The sequence below is a fragment of the Oreochromis niloticus genome, linkage group LG7, assembly GCF_001858045.2.
Source record: "Oreochromis niloticus isolate F11D_XX linkage group LG7, O_niloticus_UMD_NMBU, whole genome shotgun sequence".
NCBI lineage: Eukaryota > Metazoa > Chordata > Actinopteri > Cichliformes > Cichlidae > Oreochromis > Oreochromis niloticus.
The window spans coordinates 40,114,676-40,137,981 of NC_031972.2; the positions used below are offsets into that span (position 1 = coordinate 40,114,676).

The window sequence follows — 23,306 nt, forward strand, 5'->3', positions numbered from 1 at the left end:
AAGAGCTGCTGGTGAGGAAATTCTTGGCAACTATTACCACATGATTCCAAATTTAGTACTAATCAAGTCACTTTATCCATACAAGAACCAATTGGCACAAGCTCGGGCAAACTGTCACTTGACTGCATTGATGACATTGGACCTGCCACATATATCAGTAAACTTGACATGTTGAAAGGATATTGGCAAGCTCCTTTAACCAAGAGGGCATCAGAAATTTCTGGTTTTGTGACTCCACACAGTTTTCTCCAGTATACTATCATGCCTTTGGCTTTATATAATGCTCCAGCTACATTTCAGAGGCTTGTAAACAAAATACTGGGTGATGTGCCAAACTGCAGAGTATATCTTTACGAGGTCGTCGTGTACTCCAATCATTAGGCTGACCACCTTGCTACTTTCAAGAGGTTGTTCCCACCTTCCTTTGTCATCCTGTTTCCTCTCCCCTCCAGTGAGGAGTTAAACAATTTGATGGCGTCAATTAGATGGGACATAGCAGTTTTTAAGTCTGTTGGTCCAAGACTTTGGGAGAAGCAACCTGTCACTGAGCAGACTCCTCTGGTTGTTTATGACCATATGCAGAGAATGCCCAGCTTTCTCCATAATGTCCAACAGTTTCTTTAATTTCCTCTGCTCTGCCACTGTCACCAGAGTGTCCAGCATCAACCACAGAGCCCTGCAGAAGTTGAAGGAACTCCTGAGGAAGTACAGTCTGCTTTGGCCTATTTTATACAGGTGCTGTGTGTTGCATGACCGAGGTACTTGTACATGCTGAGTCTTGGCTGATGCACTGTCATGTGCCCTATGATCTTGATCTCATCTTGTTTGGACTCATAAGGGCGTATGTCTTGCAGACTCTTTGTTTTCTCCCTGCCTTTGTTTTCTGTTTCTCCATAGGTACACAGAATCCAGGCTGGTGCCAATTTGGAATCCCCAGCTAACTGGATGGAGGAGAATTTGAAAGGATCAACCAGGATTGAGGACTCATAAAAAAAGCCTGTGGTTGGACTGCTGGTGACTGTTTGGCACACCTGTGTTGCTGCTGCTCTGGAGCATTTCTTTTGTATATATTGGGTTGCAAGATAAAGTCTGTCAGTTTGGTTGCAACAGTATATCTCTGCTGTATTATTGGGGATATTCATGTTACAGCAGCACAAGGTGTCAGCAACAAAAAGTGAATTAGAACTATATAGGACTGCAACCAATTATTGAGTAGTTGGAATAACTCAATTATAAAAAATCCTCAACACGTTTTTGCTTTGATGTTTTATTAAACGGATAGCTCTATATCATCATGTGAATGCAAGCATTTCATTTTCCATTGCAACTAAAAAGAGACGCGCATTAGACATGTATCAAGGAGCAGTGTGTGAATAAAAAGTCTGACAACATTAGGCCCATGCAGCTGCCAGTTTTTAAACAAAAAGATGGATAACACAGATAAACGGCAGAAGTGACAATCGTGCCGTCATAGATGAACATGGAGTCAGAGTGTGTCTACACACACCCCGTAAAGAGCAAAGACGCGGAGCTGTTACTGAGACAGTCACTTCAGGCGGAGTGAAAGAAAAGTTTCTAGCATCCAAATGAGCAGCACAGTTATCACCATTAAAATGTTTACTTGGAAAAAGCTAGATTCATCAAACCATCTGTTTAATAAGCTCTAATGTGAAGGAAAGTGAACTTCATTTGTTATACACAGCAAAAATCTACAGTAAAGCTACAGAAGTTACATTAAAATATACAGAACTGTTAATTTTAGTTTAATAAAATATTTAAATTAGGCACCTTGCATGCCTAATTGCATTTTACATGGCAGCGATACATGCAAGCAGAACAAGGAGGAGTGAGTATAAACGGAGGCGTTGGGTGTACTAGACCATATTTATTTCAAATCTTTTGAAACATTTTTCAGATATAAAGTAAAATAATGTAAAAAATTATGTTCATTAAATTGTTTTAATATTTTAAAAATACAAAAATAAAAGCTTTTTTTCACAGGCCAATAAAAATGTACACGGGTCAGTAAAACTCTGAGCCACTGACCCAGGGCTGTTGGGTTGGACACTTAGCTATTATTAACATTAATTATTAACATCTACACCAACATAATGTCTGTTTTCAGCACAAAAATATTGCATTAAAACACCGGGCAGACTTCAGAATGCTGAGATGCTGCCTTTGTTTATTGCAGCCGCCACATACTCCTTTAAAGGCAGACACAGACACAAACTCATTCACTTGCACATGCAGAAACACACACACTGAATCCACATCATCCAGGAGATACGACACTGTCAGAACTCTTTTTGCTCCTATTAATCTAAGACAGTTTTCCAAGAAGAACAAATTCAGGCAATTTTTATGGCTTAGTGTATTTAACTTAACTTAACCTTAAAACTTGCAATATAATAAAAATTAAAAATAAATAAATAAATAAGACAAAATTGTGTACAATAGTAAAACTATTTGGTAGTGGTCAGAACTATCATGCATAACAGTTTGTTCAGTGAGCTCCTTTACACCACAACTTCAGAAGTCTCCAGTTTGCAGCCAATCACAGAAAAAGCTGTCCTGATCAGTTTATTAGTCTGTTGGTGAGTACACTGTGTACACACCACGACTGACTGACAGGAAATAGCCATGTTTTTTACATTAAATGAGCTCAGTTTACTTAGGAAACAGAGTCTGCTTATCCACTTCTTTTTTTAAAACTTTATTTAATCAGGAAGTGAATCTCTGGAGACAGAGGATATCCTTTACGAGTGTGTACTGGGTTGGCATGGCAAGCATTAATCTAGCCTAATTTTTTTAATACCCCTGAAGGCAATGAATGTGTGTAAAGGCCATAGTGAGTAGAGTGTGTTGTGGGGAAAGCAGCAGAAGGCTGTGAACCAAAAGTGGTTTAAAAACGGTTCAGCTTTTCTGCTCCCTTCAGGTTTTCTTGCTGATGCCGTTTTTTGTCCATCACCTTAAAACCAGTGATTTTCTTCATTTCACTCCACACATCCCTCATACTGTTCTGCTCAAGTTTGGTCTCCAGCTTCCTCTTACAAGAGTCCTCAGTTTCACCCTTAGAGGTCGTACTGTGCTCTCCTCAGTTTGTCCCCATCCTCAGAAATTAAGGTTTTCTTCTTTAAAAAACAAAAACAAATCTTAAATGATATTTATTTTATTTTTTAAAATTGTCTTACAGCCATGGTTGGTAAGATGGTACGTTCACAGAATTTGATACATTTAAACTGTACTCCCTATGTGGGTCACATTGTACATTCCAGTCTGCAAACCTCGAAGCCTAATCCATCCTACTCATGCTAAGATATTACTGTTATTATCATTATTATAATAATAATAATAATTATTATTATTATTATCATTATTATTAAGTCACAATTCAATTAAAAAACTATTTTCCAGATAACAGATACTTTATTTACTCTCTGTCTTACCGTGACATATCAGACATCTCTTTGTTCTCTGTGTAATCTGTAATTTCAGTTAGTGCATTAGTGAAGAACTTATTGACTTTATCTTCATTGTCATAAATGACAGCATTTTAATATTGATGTCAGCACAGTATTGATCCTCAGGTATTGATGTTGTGTCATAATGTCTTTCAAAAACAGTTCAGTTAAATACATAAAGACATGAAAAAGAGGACACAGTCACATGTTTAATGTCAGTATGACTGTTTACTGAATACAGCTCTTAAAGTCAGCCTGTTGGTTTGTTCACAGCAAATGATTAATGATTTTAAATTATTCTTTGGTTAATTTTCCTGGCATTTTTCCACCATCATAAATTTCAGAAATCTACTATATATCCACTGATTTTTTTTTAACTTTAAACACTGTCCACTAAAGGGAAAAAAGTGCCAGAAACCATTATCATTTAGTGGCAACGAATTATATTAAACCTTAAATACTTTTCTCTGACATTAAACTTACAATTAAATAGACAAAAATCCAAAGTAAAAATTATCCCCCAAAATATTAAAACTCAAAGCCAAATATATTCAATCATGAATTTACTTCAAATTAAAGATAACCCAAACCTACTAAAAGGAACATTATTACGCAAGAAATACAATTATTCATAATGATTTGTCCCAATTTGATCATTTTTTAAATGAAGTTAACGACCCAGGACATGCTGGTGGTCTCGTAGTTAAACGAAGCTCCTTTCAGAAATGAAAAGATGCTTTTATTCACGTTAATATCCTGACATGACTTCATATAAACTTTATTCCCTGTACTTACACACACTTTATCTCATATTATTACATCATTTTTTGTTAAAACTCAACCCCTCACTTAACTGTGTGGCATACGCAATCAAACCAACCCTGTGTTTTTCAATCAGTTTTCCACTATTGTGCTGATGAGCACACGGAACAATGGAGCTGACTACTGACACTACACATGCTTCACTTGTTCTGCTTAGGTTTATTATCATTATTATTATTATTATCATTATTAACATTATTATTAATATTATTTTTATTATTTTGCAAGCAAACTGCTTTTTTTTACACAATTCTCATATTTTTCTGGGTGTACGATCAGTGTTGGAGGGGGAGGAGAGAATTCGATGTTGAGCAGCTCCTTTGATCAGCAATAATTTTTCAGAAAACCAGGTTAATAATGAAGTGCGGTTTTGTCTTCACAAAATAATCTGTGTGTGTAGCAATGTGTTCTCCCTTCTTTTTGTAGATCGGCCACAGTTTGCAAATGCTTCCCGTTCTTATTAATTACTATGTGTTTGTCTGTAGTGTGTTTTGTTGGCTACATAAGAGAGTATAAAACAAAGAAGCTACAGATGCTGTGACAGTCAGGTCCACTTCAGTCCACAACAACAATATGATGGACCATAGCCTGTACGTGCACGTGTATGTGTGTGTGCATTGTCCCTGAGCCCTTGAGCAAGTGTATATGTGTGTGAATGGCTGGGTGAGGTTTTGTAGTGTAAAATGACTTTGAGTGGTCACTGAGATTAGGGCTGTCCATGTAAACTTTACGATTGCCTAATACTAGAGTCAACTTTATATTAAAAGAAAAGGCTTTATAGCGAAGCTCTAATATAAACTGTCAGTACTGCAGCAGATGCGCTCCTGGCAACTACAGGAGATAAGAGGCAGTAATGATCTGGATCTTCTGATCAAAGTGACTGCAGTGCCACTCCCAAAGCAGGATGTCCACTCAGCATGACCTACGTTCTTTCTCAAAGAGGCTCTGGAAGAATATGACAAGGAGAGAAGACACCACATCTTCTCAGATGAAACCAATCTGTAGTTAATGAGAAAGAAATTATCTGAGCATCAGGAAAATGACTGCCATTTATATACTAACCCCTCAAATCACCTTACACTACAACCACACTCACCCTTAGAGGACTTTGACCACACCAATTTGGGGTTCCGTATGTTATCCACAGACATTTCAACATGTAGTTGATTTAATGACTTAGGATTTAAAGCACCACCCTTCCAGCTAATGGATGATCTGGTGTACCTCCTGGGCAAGGTGACTGATTGAGTTCACTGTAAGGAAACACACTGGACTTTGGTTTAGTCACAGACCAGTGACTAAACACTATCCCTAAACAGAGTACTAAATTTATTTATTTATACAAAAAGCCACATTAACCCATTCACACACACATTTAGTCAATGCCTTTAAGAGTTTTTTAACAATCTCACACACACTCTCTGCTTGACGTATTCCAATAATTTAGAGGTTAGTATCTCGCTAAAAGACACCTTGAATTGCGGACTGAAGAAGCCGGATTGAAGCACTGAAGTTCTGATTAGCAGACGACCTGAACTACCTCCAGCTGCCCCATTCCACAACATTTCCTCACCAAAGAAATGAATATAAATGTAGTTATATTAAACCTTATGATATACTGAGGACTGCTTGCCACTCTCTTCCAAAGCAAGAAGAACGTTGTTGAGAAAAATTCACTAGTGGTCTGATGTGGTCAGTTTTCAGTATCTGCCCAGATAACATTTTTCATGGCTGGTTGGCTCTTCATCTTAAAGAAACAGACTTCTGCACTAAAATTTGCTTAATAGTATCTGAGTAATGACTATCCTTATAATGCAATAAAAAGCTATTTGGAAAAATCTGGACCAATTACCTCTCACGCTGGACTGTTTCCTAGTGTATACAACTATGGCATTTAGCAATGTTATGCAGGAACAGCTAAGGGAGAGGCACACTTGCCATCAACAGATGGCTATGTTTAAAAGTATCAAATATATTCATGCATTTCAGATTTCCATTTCTTATATAAATGGATTCATTCACATCTTTTAGATCAGTTCTGAATTCGGAATTTGAACACTTGAGGTGATTTTGTGGCGTACCAAAGACCTGTACATTATCCTAAACACAGACAAAGATCAAGCCTCCTTATGTGTGATTAACCATATTCATCAATCATTCTAATCTTTTCAGACCTGCTCAATTCTTTTACATTTATATTACTCATTTTATTTACAAGAAACTAATAACAGAATTAAAATTTGTTTTTAAGTAACTACAGACTTGCCAGCTCTGCTTGTCCTGATGGGGCTTTACCATCATCATTAATCACAGTGCAAGGTTCCCGAAAGTGAGGAACTTTACACTGCACATGTGCACAGATGAAGGCAAGTTTTGGAGAAGACTGAAGTTTCTCAAAAAATGTTTAAAAGGATGTTTGAGATAAAGTCCTGAATAAAGCAGATACATTTATTATTTGAGTCAAGTGGGACATTTATTTGCATAATCATTCTTAGGTATTCTGAGCCTGGATCCCTGAGTCGTCTGGATCATTATTGATGTTACTGTTATTCATAGAAATATTTATTAAGAGTATTATTAACAAGAAGAAGAATCATTTTATTTTATTATTATTTTTATATATATATTAAGTATTATATGTAAAATTTGCCAGATTTTCAAAAAGTTCACATTTTTTGAACAATTCTGTGATTTCAATTTCAATTTCAAAACTTCTCTTGAATATCCCTAAAGCTTTAATCTAGAGAAGCAGCACTCACATGGAGGTGATGTTCTGGAAAAGATCCTCGATGCTTCCGGTATTATTCCCAGCATTCCCGGTCCCCTGGAAGGACAGCAGCGGGAAGAACTGGCTGTTGTCGGACTTACTGCAGAAGATTTCAGTGGGAGAGCAGGTGCAGGTGGGGGGACAGTCCAACGAGGAGCTCGGGCAGCTGTGAAAGAAAACGCTGAGCAGAACGGAAACCTTCCAGCAGCACCGAATCCTGAGAAGGCGACGCGCGCCGAACAAATCCATGCTGTCACGATTCAGTCCCAGATTCCAACTTTGAAGCTGAACGAGAATGAAAATGACTAAAAATGAAAATGACTCAGACCGTCAGAGTCTGAAGCCGTGTGAACGCTGTGCTCGCCTTATTCCGCTCAGTGGAGTCCAAGCGGTCAAAGCTGTAAACATCTCCCTCCGTGTGTTCACGCGTGTCTGAGTGTGCGCGTGCTTGTGGGGGTATCAGAGGTTTTAATGATGCCAGTCACGCCCCCCTCCCTGCTCGTCACACCGACAACGTTTGGATGGAACAAAGAGGACAAAATAAGAAAAACCCAGAGAATATATTCTCCCGCTGTTTGATGTGTACGGTCGCGGTGAGCATTTTTCTCCTTTTCGTCTCCTTTTTGAGTCATCTGTCCATCTCTCAGTCTCTCCCACACGCTCTCTCTCTCTCTGTCGACGCCAGGGGTCGAGAGAGAGAGAGAGAGAGAGAGACCCCAATCCTCTGAGTCCACCTGCTGGGCAGAGGAGCGCAGTGGACACGCGTCAGCTTTGCTTTTGTGCGCACCCACACACACGAGAGAGAGAAAGAGAGAGAGACACTGCTCTGATCAGGCTGGGTTACAGAAAAACAGTTTTAATAGCAATTGGAATAAATATGACGCCGAGTTCATGATTATCAGACACATATGTATATTATATTATCTCCATCAAGCTTTTGAACTGTCTGAGGTGACGGTGCAAGAGTAAAGCTTTGGTTAGGTGGAGAAAAGCTCCTGGCCTTTGAGGCAGCTGCGCTGTGACCACTGAGCCACAGCGCTCCGTTTGGCCTGACTGAAACTATAGCATTATGTGACCACTAGAGGTCCCTGAATGACAGAGTGTAGCTGTGGGATCATACAGGCTTAGTTTTCCTTTCTAACATAATGTATAACTCCAGTTTTGGAACATACTGTGATGTACGTGTAAGTGTATGTGTCTGCATACGTGTTGGATCCCAATGAGATGTTACACAGATTCTCCTCGCCTGGAGATCATGTCCCCTGTGGAAATCACAGTTCACCTGGAAATGTGTCCACACAGATTAGCCCCATATTCTGCTCTCCACACACTCTTACTCAACAATAAACGGTCTGTACAAAGCATCTCATGAATGTTAATGTAGAGCAATGAGCCTGCTGACCATTATTCTTCCATTCATGTTGTCCTCTGTCTCAGTTTAATCACAGCTTATCAAACTGATTGTTAGTCAGTTTTCCTCCATCCAGGGATATCAATTGAAAATGTGACTTTTGCTCATAGTCACTTGGCCTGTAATATTATAAGGTCTCATTAGAGGATATCCACTTTAATGACTGTTTGAGACCTATCACTAGTTTTATGTACAGATGGCAAATTTACACAGAGGGGGAAGAATTTGTGTGGGGGCCACCACAGTGTCTCTAGTGGGCTGTGTCTACCTGATGGCACAGTCATGTTCACTGGTATGTGTATAAAATTTGAAAAAACTGCCAACACTAGAACTGGTGTATATTTGTATATCAATATATTCCACATATAGTCGCAATTGATATCAGGGGCAGACAAAACAGAATGATGATGCATCCTGCATCATCCTGCACTTCAGCTGGAGTGGTACACAGCTGATCTCAGGCATTGATAACTGGTCCACTGAGGAAGAAGTTGTTAATCCTTGTCTATTTTTTGATAGATATAAAGGAGGTCAAAATGATATTTAAAAAAAACAAGCTGGTTGGAATAAATCTTTACCAAATCTCAGTGTCATTTATGAAATTATTTTTCAATTATATAAATTCTGATCAAAATATCTCAACAACAACTACGGCAGTGTGTGTGAGTGTTGGGGGTAGAACAGAGGATATCAGGAGCCTGACCTCCACAGGCAGTATCTCAATGTTCAACTGGTCTGTTATTGGTAAGGACACTAAAAATGGTGAAGAGTACAACCCTGGAGGAAAAGTGCAGCACCAGGTCATGCAATAATCATGAGTGTGATGAATTTCTGTGAAGCCATAGTGTATCTTTTAATGTCCAAAATACTTTCAAAGAGAGCTTAGGGCCAGTGAAGGGATGGAGAGTTCTGCTCTGCAGGCACAACCACAGGCCTTACTGTCTCAGTAAAGTACTGGATGCCAGATCGGATAACAGACTGTGGCACAGACTAAGGCATGTAGCAGAGTTTTATTTGTGTTTTTATTTTACTAACAGGAGTTCTTCTGGCCTTACAGGACAACCTCGATATCTGTCTTGCTCTTAAAAGAGTGGATTCCTTGCAGTTATGAAGCCAATTTCCAGACATGAAGTGAGTGCAAAAGAATTGAAAGCATACTTATTGCCTAATTTACTTCGATTTAAAAACAAGTTCTACTTGGATAGACTTGATACGACTCAAGTCAGTTCAACTTGTCTTCCATTACAGTCGAGTACCATCTAATGTGTATTGTGTCGTTACAGCAACGCGGTGAAATATTTGTATGCGACATAAATGCCGCAACAAAGGTGGATGTTGAGGCAACAGTATACCCGCTGCTTGGTCTGTTGTTTTTGGTCATGCTCGATGACCACAGTGTTGTTTTTGTGCAGCTGTTTCCCTCATTGCCGAGTTTAAAAAATGATAGTTTGATTTTTCTCAAAGACACACTCTCATGATTCATCGAGCGACTTCACTGACTAGCCAATCGGCATGTAGGCTGTGAATGTCACATTTTTGGATCGTTCGAACCACTTCAAGTAGCTACTAAAAAAGTAGCTGGTACGAGGTACTATCGTCTAATGGAGAACCCTAAAAACCGTGTCAAGCCGTGCCAAACCCAGCTGAGTAGGTACTAATGGAAAAGAGCTATCAGTGACAATTTAGGGTCATTTGATTCAGCCCTAACTATATACTTTATTAAAAAGGAAGTTTTTAACCCTATTCTTAGAGTAAAGTAGTAGAGAGGGTTTTTGGCTTGTGAATTTAAAGCAGGAGCTGATTCCACAGAAGGAAGCCTGGAACCTGAAGGCTCTGCCCGCCATTCTCCTTTTAATACCCAAAGTACCAAGTACCAAGTAAGCTTGCAGTCTGAGAGAAAAGTGCTTTATTGGGGTGATACTATGAGGTCTTTTAGATTAGATTAAGCCTGATTATTCAAGGCCTTGTATGCAAGAAGTAGGATTTTAATTTCAATTCTGGATTTACCAGGGAGCCAATGAAGAGAAGCCAGTTTAGAAATATACTCTTCTCTTTCTAGTCCATTTCGGTTGTCTTGGTGCAACATTTTGGATCAAGGGAAGGCTTTTAGTGATTTTTAAGGCAACCCAATAATAATCAATTATAATAGTTCAGCCTAGAAATATTAAAATTAACTAATTTGTTAACATCACTCTGTTTTACTGATAGGAAGCTCTATAGTAGGGTACAGGAAAGGAGAGCTAATTAGTCAAACCTCAGATTAAGGAGGAACGATGTCATTTTCATCCCAGTTGAGGAATGTAAACCAGTTCTTTATAACCTCTCCAGGATATTCAAATGTGCATGTCCAGTCTACATGTGTTTTGTGGACTTGGAGAAGATGCTGATCTGCATCTCTTGGGGAACCCTGTGGGGGGGGGGGGGCTTTGTGAGTATGGAGTATCTAGTCCACTGCTATGAGCCTTTTGGTCCCTGTATAACCATTGCAAGTCTAGGCCCACATTGCTGCAAAAAGTTGGATCTTGTTGGATCCCTCGCTTACGAGTGAGGGGGAGGACAGCAAGAGATTGAGAGACAGATTGGAGCCAAGTCTGATGTGGATGTTGCACCAGTCTTTCCTGTTGAAGAAAGACCTCAGCATAAAAATAAAGCTGTTGATTTACTGGTCGATCTATATCTTCACCCTCACCTATGGTCATTAGCTCTGAGTAGCAACTGAAAGAATGAGATTGCTGATACAAGTGGCAGATATGAGCTTAGTCAGAAGGATTGCTGGTTTCTCTCTGAGAGATAGGATGAAGAGTGCAGTCATTCAATAGAGGGTCAGATTAGAGCTACTGCACTTCCACATCGAAAGGAGCCAGTTGAAGTGGTTCGGACATCTGACTAGGATGGCTTCTGGGCAACTCCTGATTGAGGTGTTCTGGGAATATCCTACTGGAAGGAGGCCCCAGGGCAGAACCAGGACAGGGTTGAGATATTAGATCTCTCAGCTGGCCTGGGAAAGCCTTGGTGTTTCCCCCCGATAAGCTGGAATAGTTCGCTGGGGAGAGGAAGGTCTGGGCGTCCTTGCTTAGGCTGCTACCTCCATGACCCAACCCTAGATGAGCATAAGAAAAAAAAGGATGGATGGATTGATAGATGGATGGAGTTTTTGGTACCTTATTCTTGTCATTGTCCCTCAGTCCTCCCTTGCTTTCTGCACCAGGTTTGTCTTCTTTATATTTCTCTCCCTTGTGTGTTTGTGTCCGTGTTTGTGGGCGAGACTCAATGCAGCAATCAACCACCCATTCCTGAAGGTCGCATCAGGGAGCCACTACTTAAGGTAGTAGCTGATAGTCATGCTTTGCATCATTGAACTACTCAGTTAAACACTGGCTCTTACTTCTATGTGTGTGTTTTGTTCTGCCTCTCGTGTCTCACGAATTCTTACCATTTGTTTTACTCTGTACAGATCTCCAGATTCCCTTCTCTGGTGTGCTGAGCCTGACGCTGAGTTTGAGAGAGAGTGTTACCTGTAAATATTGAATGTGTGGATTCCCTACCTCCCTGGACCCACCTGGAGCACTATTCCCCTGTTGCTTTGTGCCACGGTGTAAATATCTATTCACTGGAAATAAAAGCACTGAACTGTGATCTTCTAAACCTTGCATCTGAGTCCTACCTGCCCATTAGCCCTGATAATTTTAGTGTATTATGAGTCTTAGGTATTTGTATTATTGACTTTTTGGGTGTTGTTTCACCTTTATTATTTTTCTAAAGAGGAGGTTTTAAAATTTGAATTAAATTAAATTTAAATGTAAATCACACATTAGTGGAATTTCCTGTTTCTGTTTCTTTTGCTTGGCTTCTGGCTTTTGAAAAATTAAGAGGAAGAGAAGAAAAGAAAAATTGTGTTTGCTAATGTCATACTATAAGCTGTGCACCTGTTTTTTGCTTTAATTTAATTTAACTTAATTTTAGTTTGTCCTTACTGTAAATCACTATATATCTATATTTATTCCACTTAGGTTTTGGGCTAAAAGGGTTTGGTGCCACCCATTCTGATGAAATCAATCAGATGTTAATGTCATGACTTCTTAATGTACCTATGACCGTAATGCATTATGGATGAGCCATTGATTCCTAATGGCTGGTTAATGTAGAGCATGTGACCAGGCTGTGGTTTCATGATAGATGGATAGAAACAAACCTCTGTTTTTAGGTCTTTCAGCGCCTCTGTCATGTTCTTATACACACACACACACACGCACACACGCAGACACACACACACACACACACACACACACGCACACACACACACACACACACACACACACATATGCACAACACAGGCCTGCAATATGTTTCGCAATAACAGACTCTTGAAACACTGAGGGCATCACTTGATAACTGCACATTTTAATTGTTATTTATTATATTTTATAGTAAAATTCATATAACTATAAATAGAAAACATCAAACATTATGTGCTTCCTAAAGGTTGAAGGCGCAGAATACTGAGTACTGAAATCAAACACCTGTGCAATTGGAAATCTTCTTCTTATCATTTTTTATTTTAAGCAGCAGGAATAAAACCTTAAAGATGATGAAATGACGACGACAGTATGCTGACTTTAAACTTTACCAGCTCTGGCCTCATAGCATCTGCTTTTGTTGTGCCATACTGGCTCTTTTAAACTGTGTGCTTGTCTTTTGGTGTATTGCTTGTCACCTTGTCCATAAAAAGAATGGGCCAATCAAACTCCATCCAAACCTATTAACTTATTTAAAACACACTGACTCAACCAATTATTCAATTATTATGTTTTCTTGTGTTTGTCTCATCCCCGTGTCTCCTGTGAGAGTCTGTCATGTCCTCTGTGTAGGTTTCCTCAGTCATGTATTTGTTTATTCCCTCTCTGTCCCATGTTTGTTTTCCCATTTGTGTCTTACTCTGTGTCTCTCGTTTGCTCGCCCTCCTTGTCTCTGTGTTTCGTCTGTTCCCATGTTCCTCTCCTTGTGTTTCATCCTTTGTTTCCCCAGTCTGTCATATGCGTTCATGTTTGTTTATCATAAATCTTCACATCTCACTCTGTTGCAGACTCCCAAAAAGTTATACCTAATAAAGACAGTAGTTATGGTACATTATCCATAGCTTCAGCCCATAACAGCGGAGCAGTATTACCTCTGGTGGGCCACTAGACTGGGAGTGTCACAGTGCAGCTATAAACGGATGCAGATAGTTGGGAGTGAGATAAAGCTACAAATTCTCCTTTCAGTCTGGTTAGCTTTCTTAATATTCATTTTAGCCCTAACAAATATATTTATGTCCTCCCTATTGAATTATTTCACCCTCTATCTGTGGACTCACAGAGCTGAAGGACAGATGAGTCCATTTAGGAAAGTAATGTCCCTATTTGTTCTATGAAAAACAACACATACATGCACAACATGCACACACACACAAACTCACACACTCACTTGCGCACGCACACACGCACACACACACAAAATTACACTATTACACCATTACAGACTGTGCTGTGCCCCTGGCAGTATAACCCATTAGCCTTTAGCCATTAAGAAGGTTTTTAAGGACCAGACCACAAACAAATCTTTAAAAATCAAAACACAGACACATGGACTCATGGACCACTTCCTTTTTTCCTCCTACAGATGTTACACAGATGATACGTAACTGTGCATCCTAATGAAACCTAATGAAACCTGGTAACCGAAGCCTAACTACCTGATGTAGTACACTATAAAAAATGCTAACTAAGCCATAAAATACCTAAAATAGTGATGCTTATGCTCTGCAAGAGTGCTTTTCAAAAGTGTGTGAATTTGAGAGCGAGAGCATGGGAGAGCACTTGGAAATGGCTTTGAAGGACAGAACAAACCCCAGAAAAAGTATTAGCAGGTAAAAAATGAGAAGAAAGTGTTAGATAATCAGGTGTCAGCCTTTGACAGGCCAAATGAAATACAGTGTACTTGTATGTAGGTGGGCCTGAAGGTGACAGGCGCTGAAGTGGTTTGTTTCACTCAGCACAAAAACTGCATAAAGGAACAGTACATGTTAATGTTTTAACTACAACAATGAAATTCCTCACTGGTATCAAGACTGAAATACACACTGATTTCAAGTGGAAATGCACAGTTGTCTATAAGTCTGTCCTTTTTCTTTAGCCTTTTGTTTTTGTAATAATGGATAGCTTTCATGATGTTGTGTCTTTGATTCATATATTAGTTTATACACATTCTTCCATTAAATTTATCTTGTGATATTTTTGTTGTAACAGCCTTGTAATATCTGTAATATTATCAATCTAATAATCATGTTATCTCTGCAAAGGAGTTTGTGCTCCATAAAAGCCTTCATATGACTTGACATCTTTCCTTTTTATATCCTCTTCCTTCCTTTCTTAGCTTTGCCCCTTCCCCCTCTATCTCCCAATTAACATCAGCATCTCCGTCATCCAGAGCTCTTACTGCCTATCTCTTCCTCTTCTCACAGACTACATGTTCTAATGTTTTTAATGCCCACCAGGATCATCTTCATTTATTTCATATTTGACTGTATACCCCAAGCTCAGCCTCCTATACTCACGTCTTCCTGCATCCTCTTCCTCTTTGTGCACTATTCCCTCGGGCTGTTTCCAGTTAGAACTTCAAAACAAACGTTTCAGTCCCACAACAATTTCTGACAACATAAAAAAAAAAACCATGGTAGTTTGTTGTGCTGTGGTCAAAGGCCACACAGAACAGCAGCACATATGATTTAATGATCAAAGCACATATTCATGGAACAAGCCTGTGACCATTTGCTACAGTCAAATCTTATACTGTGAAATCTTACACAGGTCAAACTGAAGACAATTCACCACATCACTGAATGTGTATAGAATAGAGAGAATAGAATAGAATAGAATAGAATAATCCTTTAATTGTCCCACAAGGGGAAATTTGGGTGTAACAGCAGCAAGAAAGACACATATACAAACAAACAGTGCACAAGACACAGAATAGAAACATACACAATTTTTACATATTTACATCAAAGACAATGGTTACCAAAAACAGAGTACTGTACCGTTATTAAATTAAATAAAATTAAATACAGATAACTATAATGTGTATGCACACATTATAGTTCTGGGACATGTACCTGTTTATATATGTGTGTGTTTGTGTGTATGTTTGGGGCAGAGGGGGCGTTAAAAAACTGCCACCAATCAGAAACAGCCTGCTTTTAACTGGTGGTTTCAAAAAAAATTTCAGTGCTTCATTTTCATGCACTTTAGCTCCAGGGCTAGCTTTTTTCCCTATGTTTTTGAAAAAGCAATTTCAGAAAATGTAGTTTATTGTAGGCCTTTCTTTGTCTTTATTTCTTACAATATTTAGATTTTTGGTACTTCTTTTTTTTTAAATAATTTAGCTCACTTATATTTTTGGAATCTAATGCAGTTAAGCTGGTTCAGCAAGTTTCGTGTTAGATATTTTAGACATTTCAAAGCATTTCAGGCAAAATCTTTAAATTGTCAGCATTAACACTGCATTTGTTTTGAAATGTTTTTTTCTGGTTTATTGGGTATTTATTGATTAGCTGCCAGATCAAAAATCTCCATTTTTCACCATTGATGTCTGTGATAAAGGGCAAAAATTTATAAAAGCATAATATCTGTGCATTCTTGCAACACTTAAGTGTAAAGTTAGGTTTTGAACACAGTAACCTTATCTGACTTTTGAAATCATAAAATACAGTTGGGGACAATGGACAGAGATGTGCTTAATGAACGATTTAAACTACTTAGCTTAAAATGCTAAAATGACAGCTCCAAAGCAAAGATGTTTCAGTTAAATGCTTGTTCTCTCATCTCCTCTCTCATTTTATTTTGAGCAAATATTTTAAAGTAAAGTATTCAGTTGAGGGCCAGCACAGTGGCAGCACAGTTTCCTCACAGCGAGAAGGTCCTGAGTTCAACTCCACTACCTCACCAGGGCCTTTCTGTGTGGAGTTTGCATGTTTGGATGGGTTCTCTTCAGGTACTCCGGCTTTCTCCCACAGTCCAAAGACACTCTGTTAGTGTGGTTAGGGACCTTGCACACACTAAAAAGTTAGTGTGTGCAAGGCCCTACTGCTCAAGAAGGCTCATGTACAGGACTAATCTAAATTTGCCTGTGAAGATCTAAATGATTCAGAGAAGCCTTAGGGAAAAACGCTGTGGAGTAGATGAGGCCAAAATTAAGTTTTTGGCATTAATTTAACCAGTCGTGTTTAAAGAGACATGCTATGTAAGAAATGCTGTTCATGACCTGGGGTAATTTACTTATTTACAGAAAATCAGGATTTTTCATGTAAAATACTGGTGACCACAGCAAACTGCTAGAGACCAGATCAACCAGAAGGAGGTTTCAGCTGCTGCACTCTCTTCACAACTGAGTTGCCACAAGTGTTACAGAATGTATCACCCCATTCAACCTGATGGAGCTTGAGGAGAGGGAATGGCAGAAACTGCACACAAAGAGGGGTCCTAAGTTTGTAGCATCTGTGATACAAAAGAAACTGATGCATAGGATGCGTTGTGGAACAGTGCACATTTTATGTAGCTTTGCCATGTTACTCTTCTCAGCCCACGCCTCTGACTGCTCCGACATGGCTGAAATAATGAGCACTAGTTCTAGTTGCTCTAGCTCTAGTCGGCCAGCCTCCCCTGGAACTAGCCCCTGAACCCACTGCACCACCCTTTCCTGTAGCCAAGCCACAGCCCACCACATACCTCCATTGCCCGACTTAGGCTGGGTAGCCGTCCAACCTAAGTTAGGCCACCTATGTGTCATTTTAATTTTTCCCTGGGCTTAAACCTTCCTCCCAGTTTTCTTTATTTAGGTCCAGCACTAATATAGTATAGTTTATAATACATAACTAATATCAAGCAATATCCACATGCACTCTTGTAAAATGGCCTGATGAGGTCCATGCCAGCGCGCTCAAACTGGCTCTCCATCAGCAGTAACTGATGGCACTCACGGGATGGCCAGCTGATTCACCTGCTGACACACCTGACAGGATGGGCACCACCAGCAAAATCCCCCCAGATGCGTAGCCAATAGAATTGGACCATGACTGACTCCAAAGGGGTCTCCCATGAAGGCCCTACCATTTCTTCCTCCCCAGAATCAGCGTCGGATGATCTTACAAAAAAAAGAAAAAAAAAAAGGATGATCTCACTCATCACTGAGCACTACACCTCCCTACTGGTTGTGAGCACACTCCCCCAATCTCTTCAAAACTAAGGGGTGCGCCAGGCAGGAACTAACCATATCCTTAAGTCTATATGTTTTGTCCTGGTATTTAATTTTCACTGGCACTATCGGATATTTGTGAATATCCTAAATTACATATCTGATTTCCGCCCATTCAATGCCCCCGGCCAAACCAGAGTTGGGTGGAACAGGGTCTGCTCACAGCCCAAGTCCACCATAGCTTGACATGTACCCTACTGGCACATTATCAGGGCACTGTACATCTCTCCTGGGCTGGGAGAGGTTCTTTGAGGGCCGGAGACCAGAACACCTGTCCCACTTCCATTAGCAGCCATTCTCACGGATGTGTCTTAACCACCTGCACCTCTAGGACTCCTGCCTTGATCAGTCTGCGGCTCATGATGGGTGGCGTGCAGTATCCATAGCCACCGGGATCTGCAGAGAGACAACAGGAAAGAAAGGGTTATTAAGAAACAGCAGCCACTGCTCTGCAACAGCTGGGCACAATGATGACAATGATGATGCACTACGGAGCCTCACCCTTAGGCTGGGATCGACCAATTTCCCACTTGTGGCCTCTCCACTGGCTCCTCCGGCCACAACGCTAAGTGTTCCCCCACCAGCGTCATTGCAAAATCCAGTCTTCTGGGCCGGTGGCAGCAGACCCACTCCCCGTGCAGCCTGGAGGCCCTCCACAAACTGCTCCAAGATGATGAGGTCCAGAAGGTGAGCTTCCTCTTTCGTGGAGCTGGGATTTAGCCACCTGGCCACCACATCATACACCTGCTTAGTCTAGATGAAAAGCTGATCTTCCAGCTCCATTCGGTGGCAGTGATCTTCAGGCGGCCCAATTGGTCCATGATTGCCTGTCCGCAAAACAGGCCTTCACGGATGTAGGAAGGCTGATTTTTCAGAACCCAGACAAACACCTGTACCTTTACTGATGGAGGTGTTGGCCCCGATAGTGGTGGAGCATAGGCAGCGTGATGGAACAGTGCACCTCTGGAAAATATTTGCAAGAATTTCAAGCAAACGCTTAACTTAGTTGTTATTGGGTATTGTGTGTAGAATTTTGAGGAGAAAAATGAATTTAACCTATTTTTTGAATAAGGCTGCAACATGACAAAAAAAAAGAACAAGTGAAGTGCTGTGAATATGTCTCAGATGCACTGTAAGATTCACTAGAGCTGTTTGTAGCCAAGTGTGAAGTAGCAGGAATACGAGTTTTTCTGAAGCCATAGTTCCCAGCCAAAAAAAAGTAAAGTTTGCATCGGGGAGAGGTTGGAATAATGTGAGGAATTCACCTTTCTACCAGGTGAAGTGTTTCAAGCACTGGGATGAGGTCTCGAGACAGAGCCAGGCCACATGAGAGAGAAAACATGTTTTGGCCTTCTTTGGAATGCCCCAGTGTTTCCCTGGAAGTGCTGGAGGAGGTGGCAGAGAAGATGAAGGACTGAGAATCTCAGCTGAGACTGCTGTCCATCCTATGGACCTGAGTAAATAGCACAAACTGCATGGATGCCAGAAGATTTATATTTTACCCCATTTCCATGTGTTATCTGATGTTTTGCCTCAGTGACTTCACTCACTGCAGACTATGACTGTTCATTTTAAGTTGAGAAACAAGCATTTTAGCACGCCCAATGCCAGTTGGTTTTGAAATAAATACAACTTAATCTTTTCTAATGGCTTTTTCTCTTATCTCAGCACATTACTGGACAATATTTCCTAATTTGTATCCATTAATGTATTTGGTTTCTTGCTGATTTTCAGATAAGATGGCAAACAATCTGCCTTGTTTCAATTGATCCTTTTTTTGTTTGTTTTTTACTAAACTGCTCAAAGTGCAGATGAAGGTGTAAACCAATCCTGGACAACCCAATTATCTGTGGTCACTTTATCTTTTAAGTCATCAATAGGAGGCATTTTATCCCCGCTGTTTATGATTTTATGTTGTTATATTGATGTCAGCAGTCCTCGTGTACCTCCACACACACACACACACACTTTCATAACCCTGTTTCATAGCACATACACACACACATGCACTCCCAAACCAACTTTATGACTTGATCGCTACCCATTCAGCCACGTTAATGGAAGCAGACCACACATCCAGCGCTGTTTTAAATCCCATTGCGAAGTTCTTATGATTCACAAATGCTTCCTCTCCTTTTTACTAATGCTCCTTCACCACAAAAGCCCACGAGTCAGCAGACCTCAACAACCTACTCCCCACACACACATACACACACTCACACACACAAACCACGATTGCCCATTAAGTGGCATTAGAGCCTCTTTCTGGTGGCTTATTCTGGCTTCATGGCACCAAAGTAGCATTCCACAGTTACCCTGTAAGACTCTAAGTCTCACCACACATTTCACATCAAAAACTACTGCTAATGCACTAGTTCACAATATGACAGCATAGTGGAGACCGGTACCTGGAAACATCTATACTTGTCACGCTGTCTGCTTGATCTGCATTCTCTTTTTCTCTGTCTTTGACTATGTAATACTATGTGGATATAGTTTTATGTCCTAACAATGTATGCAACAGTCCTACTAGGACATACATTGTCCCTTGAAAAGATTGTTTCACTGTATTTTCCTTCACTCAAGAAAAAAAAAAAATGCTGTTCAAATTCCTGACTTTAATTGCTTTAATTACAGCTACATTTTTCTTGTAATTTTGTGATTTAAGTACAGTGATCTCAGTTTCGATAATCACATCAACAATGTTACCAGAACTGCTTTCTATCACTTAAAAATATATCTAAGGTTAAAAAATTCTCAAACTGACTCTGAGAGATTAGTTTATCCTTTATCGTTATAGAAATGCCTTTAAAATTGTTTTAAATTTGTGCTGTTTTACCCTTTTACTACCTTAAACCTGTACAGTTCTTTGTAATGTTTCCTCATTTTCTGTGTTAAGCACATTGAGTTTTCATGTAATGGGAGTTGCAATATAAATAAAATTGTCACTGTCATTTTTATTGCAAGAAAGGACAAGAGCAAGCATAGTAAGTAAGCATAGTAAGCATGAACTGTGCCTGGAAGAGAAACACCTGCATTAAACTGTTGGCACAAGTATCTGCACCAAAAACACAGTAACACAAAGCCAGTATCCAGAGTGATGTAAAAGCCCAGCCATTAGCCAGAGGCTGATCTTCAACATGGTACAAGGCATGGCAATGATGAGCAGTGAGGTTTGTAGCCTCTGTTTGTATGTATGTATTATTGTAGGGTCTACTTTACAATATAAAGCACCTTGAGGTGACTGTTGTTGTGATTTGGTGCTGTATAAATAAAATTGAATTGAAATACCTGTACATTTTTTTTACAGAAGACACAAAACAAAATGATTACATAAGCTGTTTAGGAATTTTTTATACATAGTCCCCCTTTTTTCAGGGGTTCAAAAGAATTTGGGCACCAAACAGGGTCTAGCTGCTGGACTGGAGTTGCATACAGGCAGCTTTATCATCACCCTGTGTTCTTGGCTAGCTCTGCATTAGCTTGCTGTCTGTACATATCCTTGTAAAGAGTGGAAGTTGTGTTAGCAATATAATACAGTTGTTTCTGTCCTGGACACACTTTCCCTTGCTCTGGTCCTTTTGTGGAATAAAAATAAAAGTAATGTCCATATCTACACTCCTCAAAAGTTGTATCACAGTACTGCTTTACTATTTTCCTCCTCTGGCACATGAACTGAAAGCACCAGATTGTACCACAAGCATGAACATGAACTGAACAGAATCATGAAATACTTGAAACCTGACATGACGTAGAGGGAGGAAAACAGACACACCAACACTGAACAGAGGAAGACGGAGGACTTAAATACACAGAAGGGTAAAGAGGGAAGCGGAAACACAGCTGACATAAATGAACGTGATGTTATATGGGAAGTGAAACTAAACACAGCGAACATGGAAACACTAGACCTTTCAAAATAACACAGGAAACATAGATAGATGAGGACACGGGAATAACTTACATGATTAACATAGAGGACAAGACAGACTACACAGAAGACTCATAAACACAGAGAACTAGAAGAAACATAAACCAGACTCAACTAAGACACACTAAATAATAATACTAAATACTAAAATAATACTCATGAGTAATCAAAAACACAAAATAACTCAACTACAACCTTAACTGTGAACAACACACGAACTAAACAATACTTTAACAAAAGAAATCAACAATTCTAAATAGTTTAAAAAGCTGGGTCACAGCCCCTGACAGCTGTAGGAGGAAGGCCCAGAAAACTCTCTCTGATCGCAGTAATGATGTGCCGTTGTATCTGACAAATAAACTCGATAAAGTGCACAGTGAATGAGTAATAGGCCTGTAAGTGTAAGGGCACTTTGAGTGATCAATAATGAATGACATTCACTTCTCCCAGTACGGCCTTAATGAAATTGAGTTTGACACTTTAAAACTTTTAAATCCAAAACAAAAAAACGAGCTGATTTCTTTCTATAGCAAAGAACAACAACAACAAAAAAAACAAGTCACGGCTGTGGCAATTTTTTAAATAAACTTACAGTGCATCTGGAAAGTGTTCACAGTGCTTCACTTGTCCCACATTTTGCCATGTTACAGTCTTATTCCAAAATTCATTAAATTCCTTTTTTTTTTTTTTTTTTACCTCAAAATTCTACACACTATATCCCATAATGAGAAAAAGACATCATTAGTCCAATCATCTTCTTCCCCACCTTGGAGCCAATCAGCCTCCTCTCTCCAAGGTTTTAATCTGTGCTCTCTGTCATTTTCCCTTTCAGACTCTTGTTTGTGCAGCCCACCTCCTTCCCATCTCCAGCTCACAGACTCCTCAGTCAGAGTTCCATCCAAGCCTCAGCCTTCATCTGTTACTGGACTCTGAAGATTCTAAGAAACTTTCAAAAGTATTCATTCTGTGCTGTGACAAATTCTATAGCCTGTTCAAATTGTTTTTCATCAGTGTTAATATTGTACTAATATATCAGAAGCTGTGTATAAACCTCTTTGTGCATAGAATGTGAGCTTAGAGAATGATTTATATATCATGTCTATGTTAGACCTAAAAAAAAGAAGAAGACTAACTTAAATGTTGCAATCATTTTCCCAATAAAAAAGAACCTTGACAAATGTCCTGACAAATTATGTTGTAGGTTATTTTGGAAACACTCTGGCAACCAAATACAATATGCTCGGACGCTTAATAAACAATACTAAACTGAACAAAGAAGCTGGATTATAAAGGAAAGGAGAGCTAGTGAAGTAAAACAGTAGGAGTCATGTGAAAGAGACATTAAGGACAGAATCCACGAGGACCCAGAGCCAAAAATAAGAGAAAGAGGTTTCAGAAATTATAACAGTAAAGGCCACCTTCTATGCTACAGAAATCACATCTGGTGTGTGCTTCTGTGTGAGCTAAATGGATATGCCACAGGGCCTTTCTCTTATTAAAGTTATTACAGGGACATATCCAGATCACCATTGCTTCTTGTTTATTGAAGATAAATTACAACCACTGTAACAGGAGCAGGTTTCATAAAAAAAAAACACCACTGTTCTCTTAGAGTCTAGGCAG

The 23,306-nt window shown here is 39.6% G+C and overlaps 1 protein-coding gene and 2 long non-coding RNA genes across 3 annotated transcripts in view; 2 read left to right on the forward strand and 1 right to left on the reverse strand.

Annotated features, from left to right (window-relative positions):
• Positions 1 to 9,473, reverse strand: part of ntrk3a (neurotrophic tyrosine kinase, receptor, type 3a) — an 83,849-nt gene extending 74,376 nt beyond the window's left edge. The window contains exon 1 of the mRNA XM_013273819.3: positions 7,046 to 9,473. Coding sequence (XP_013129273.1) covers positions 7,046 to 7,302 — 257 coding nt within the window. The 5' untranslated portion in view covers positions 7,303 to 9,473. The remainder of the gene's footprint in view (positions 1 to 7,045) is intronic.
• On the forward strand, positions 7,513 to 22,802 carry LOC109202819 (uncharacterized). Its single transcript, XR_003221009.1, has 3 exons — positions 7,513 to 7,646; positions 9,522 to 9,595; positions 22,516 to 22,802. It is a non-coding gene; the product is annotated as an uncharacterized LOC109202819 (long non-coding RNA).
• Positions 9,603 to 12,100, forward strand: LOC112847467 (uncharacterized). Its single transcript, XR_003221008.1, has 2 exons — positions 9,603 to 11,789; positions 11,919 to 12,100. It is a non-coding gene; the product is annotated as an uncharacterized LOC112847467 (long non-coding RNA).
• Positions 22,803 to 23,306: the final 504 nt, after the last annotated feature.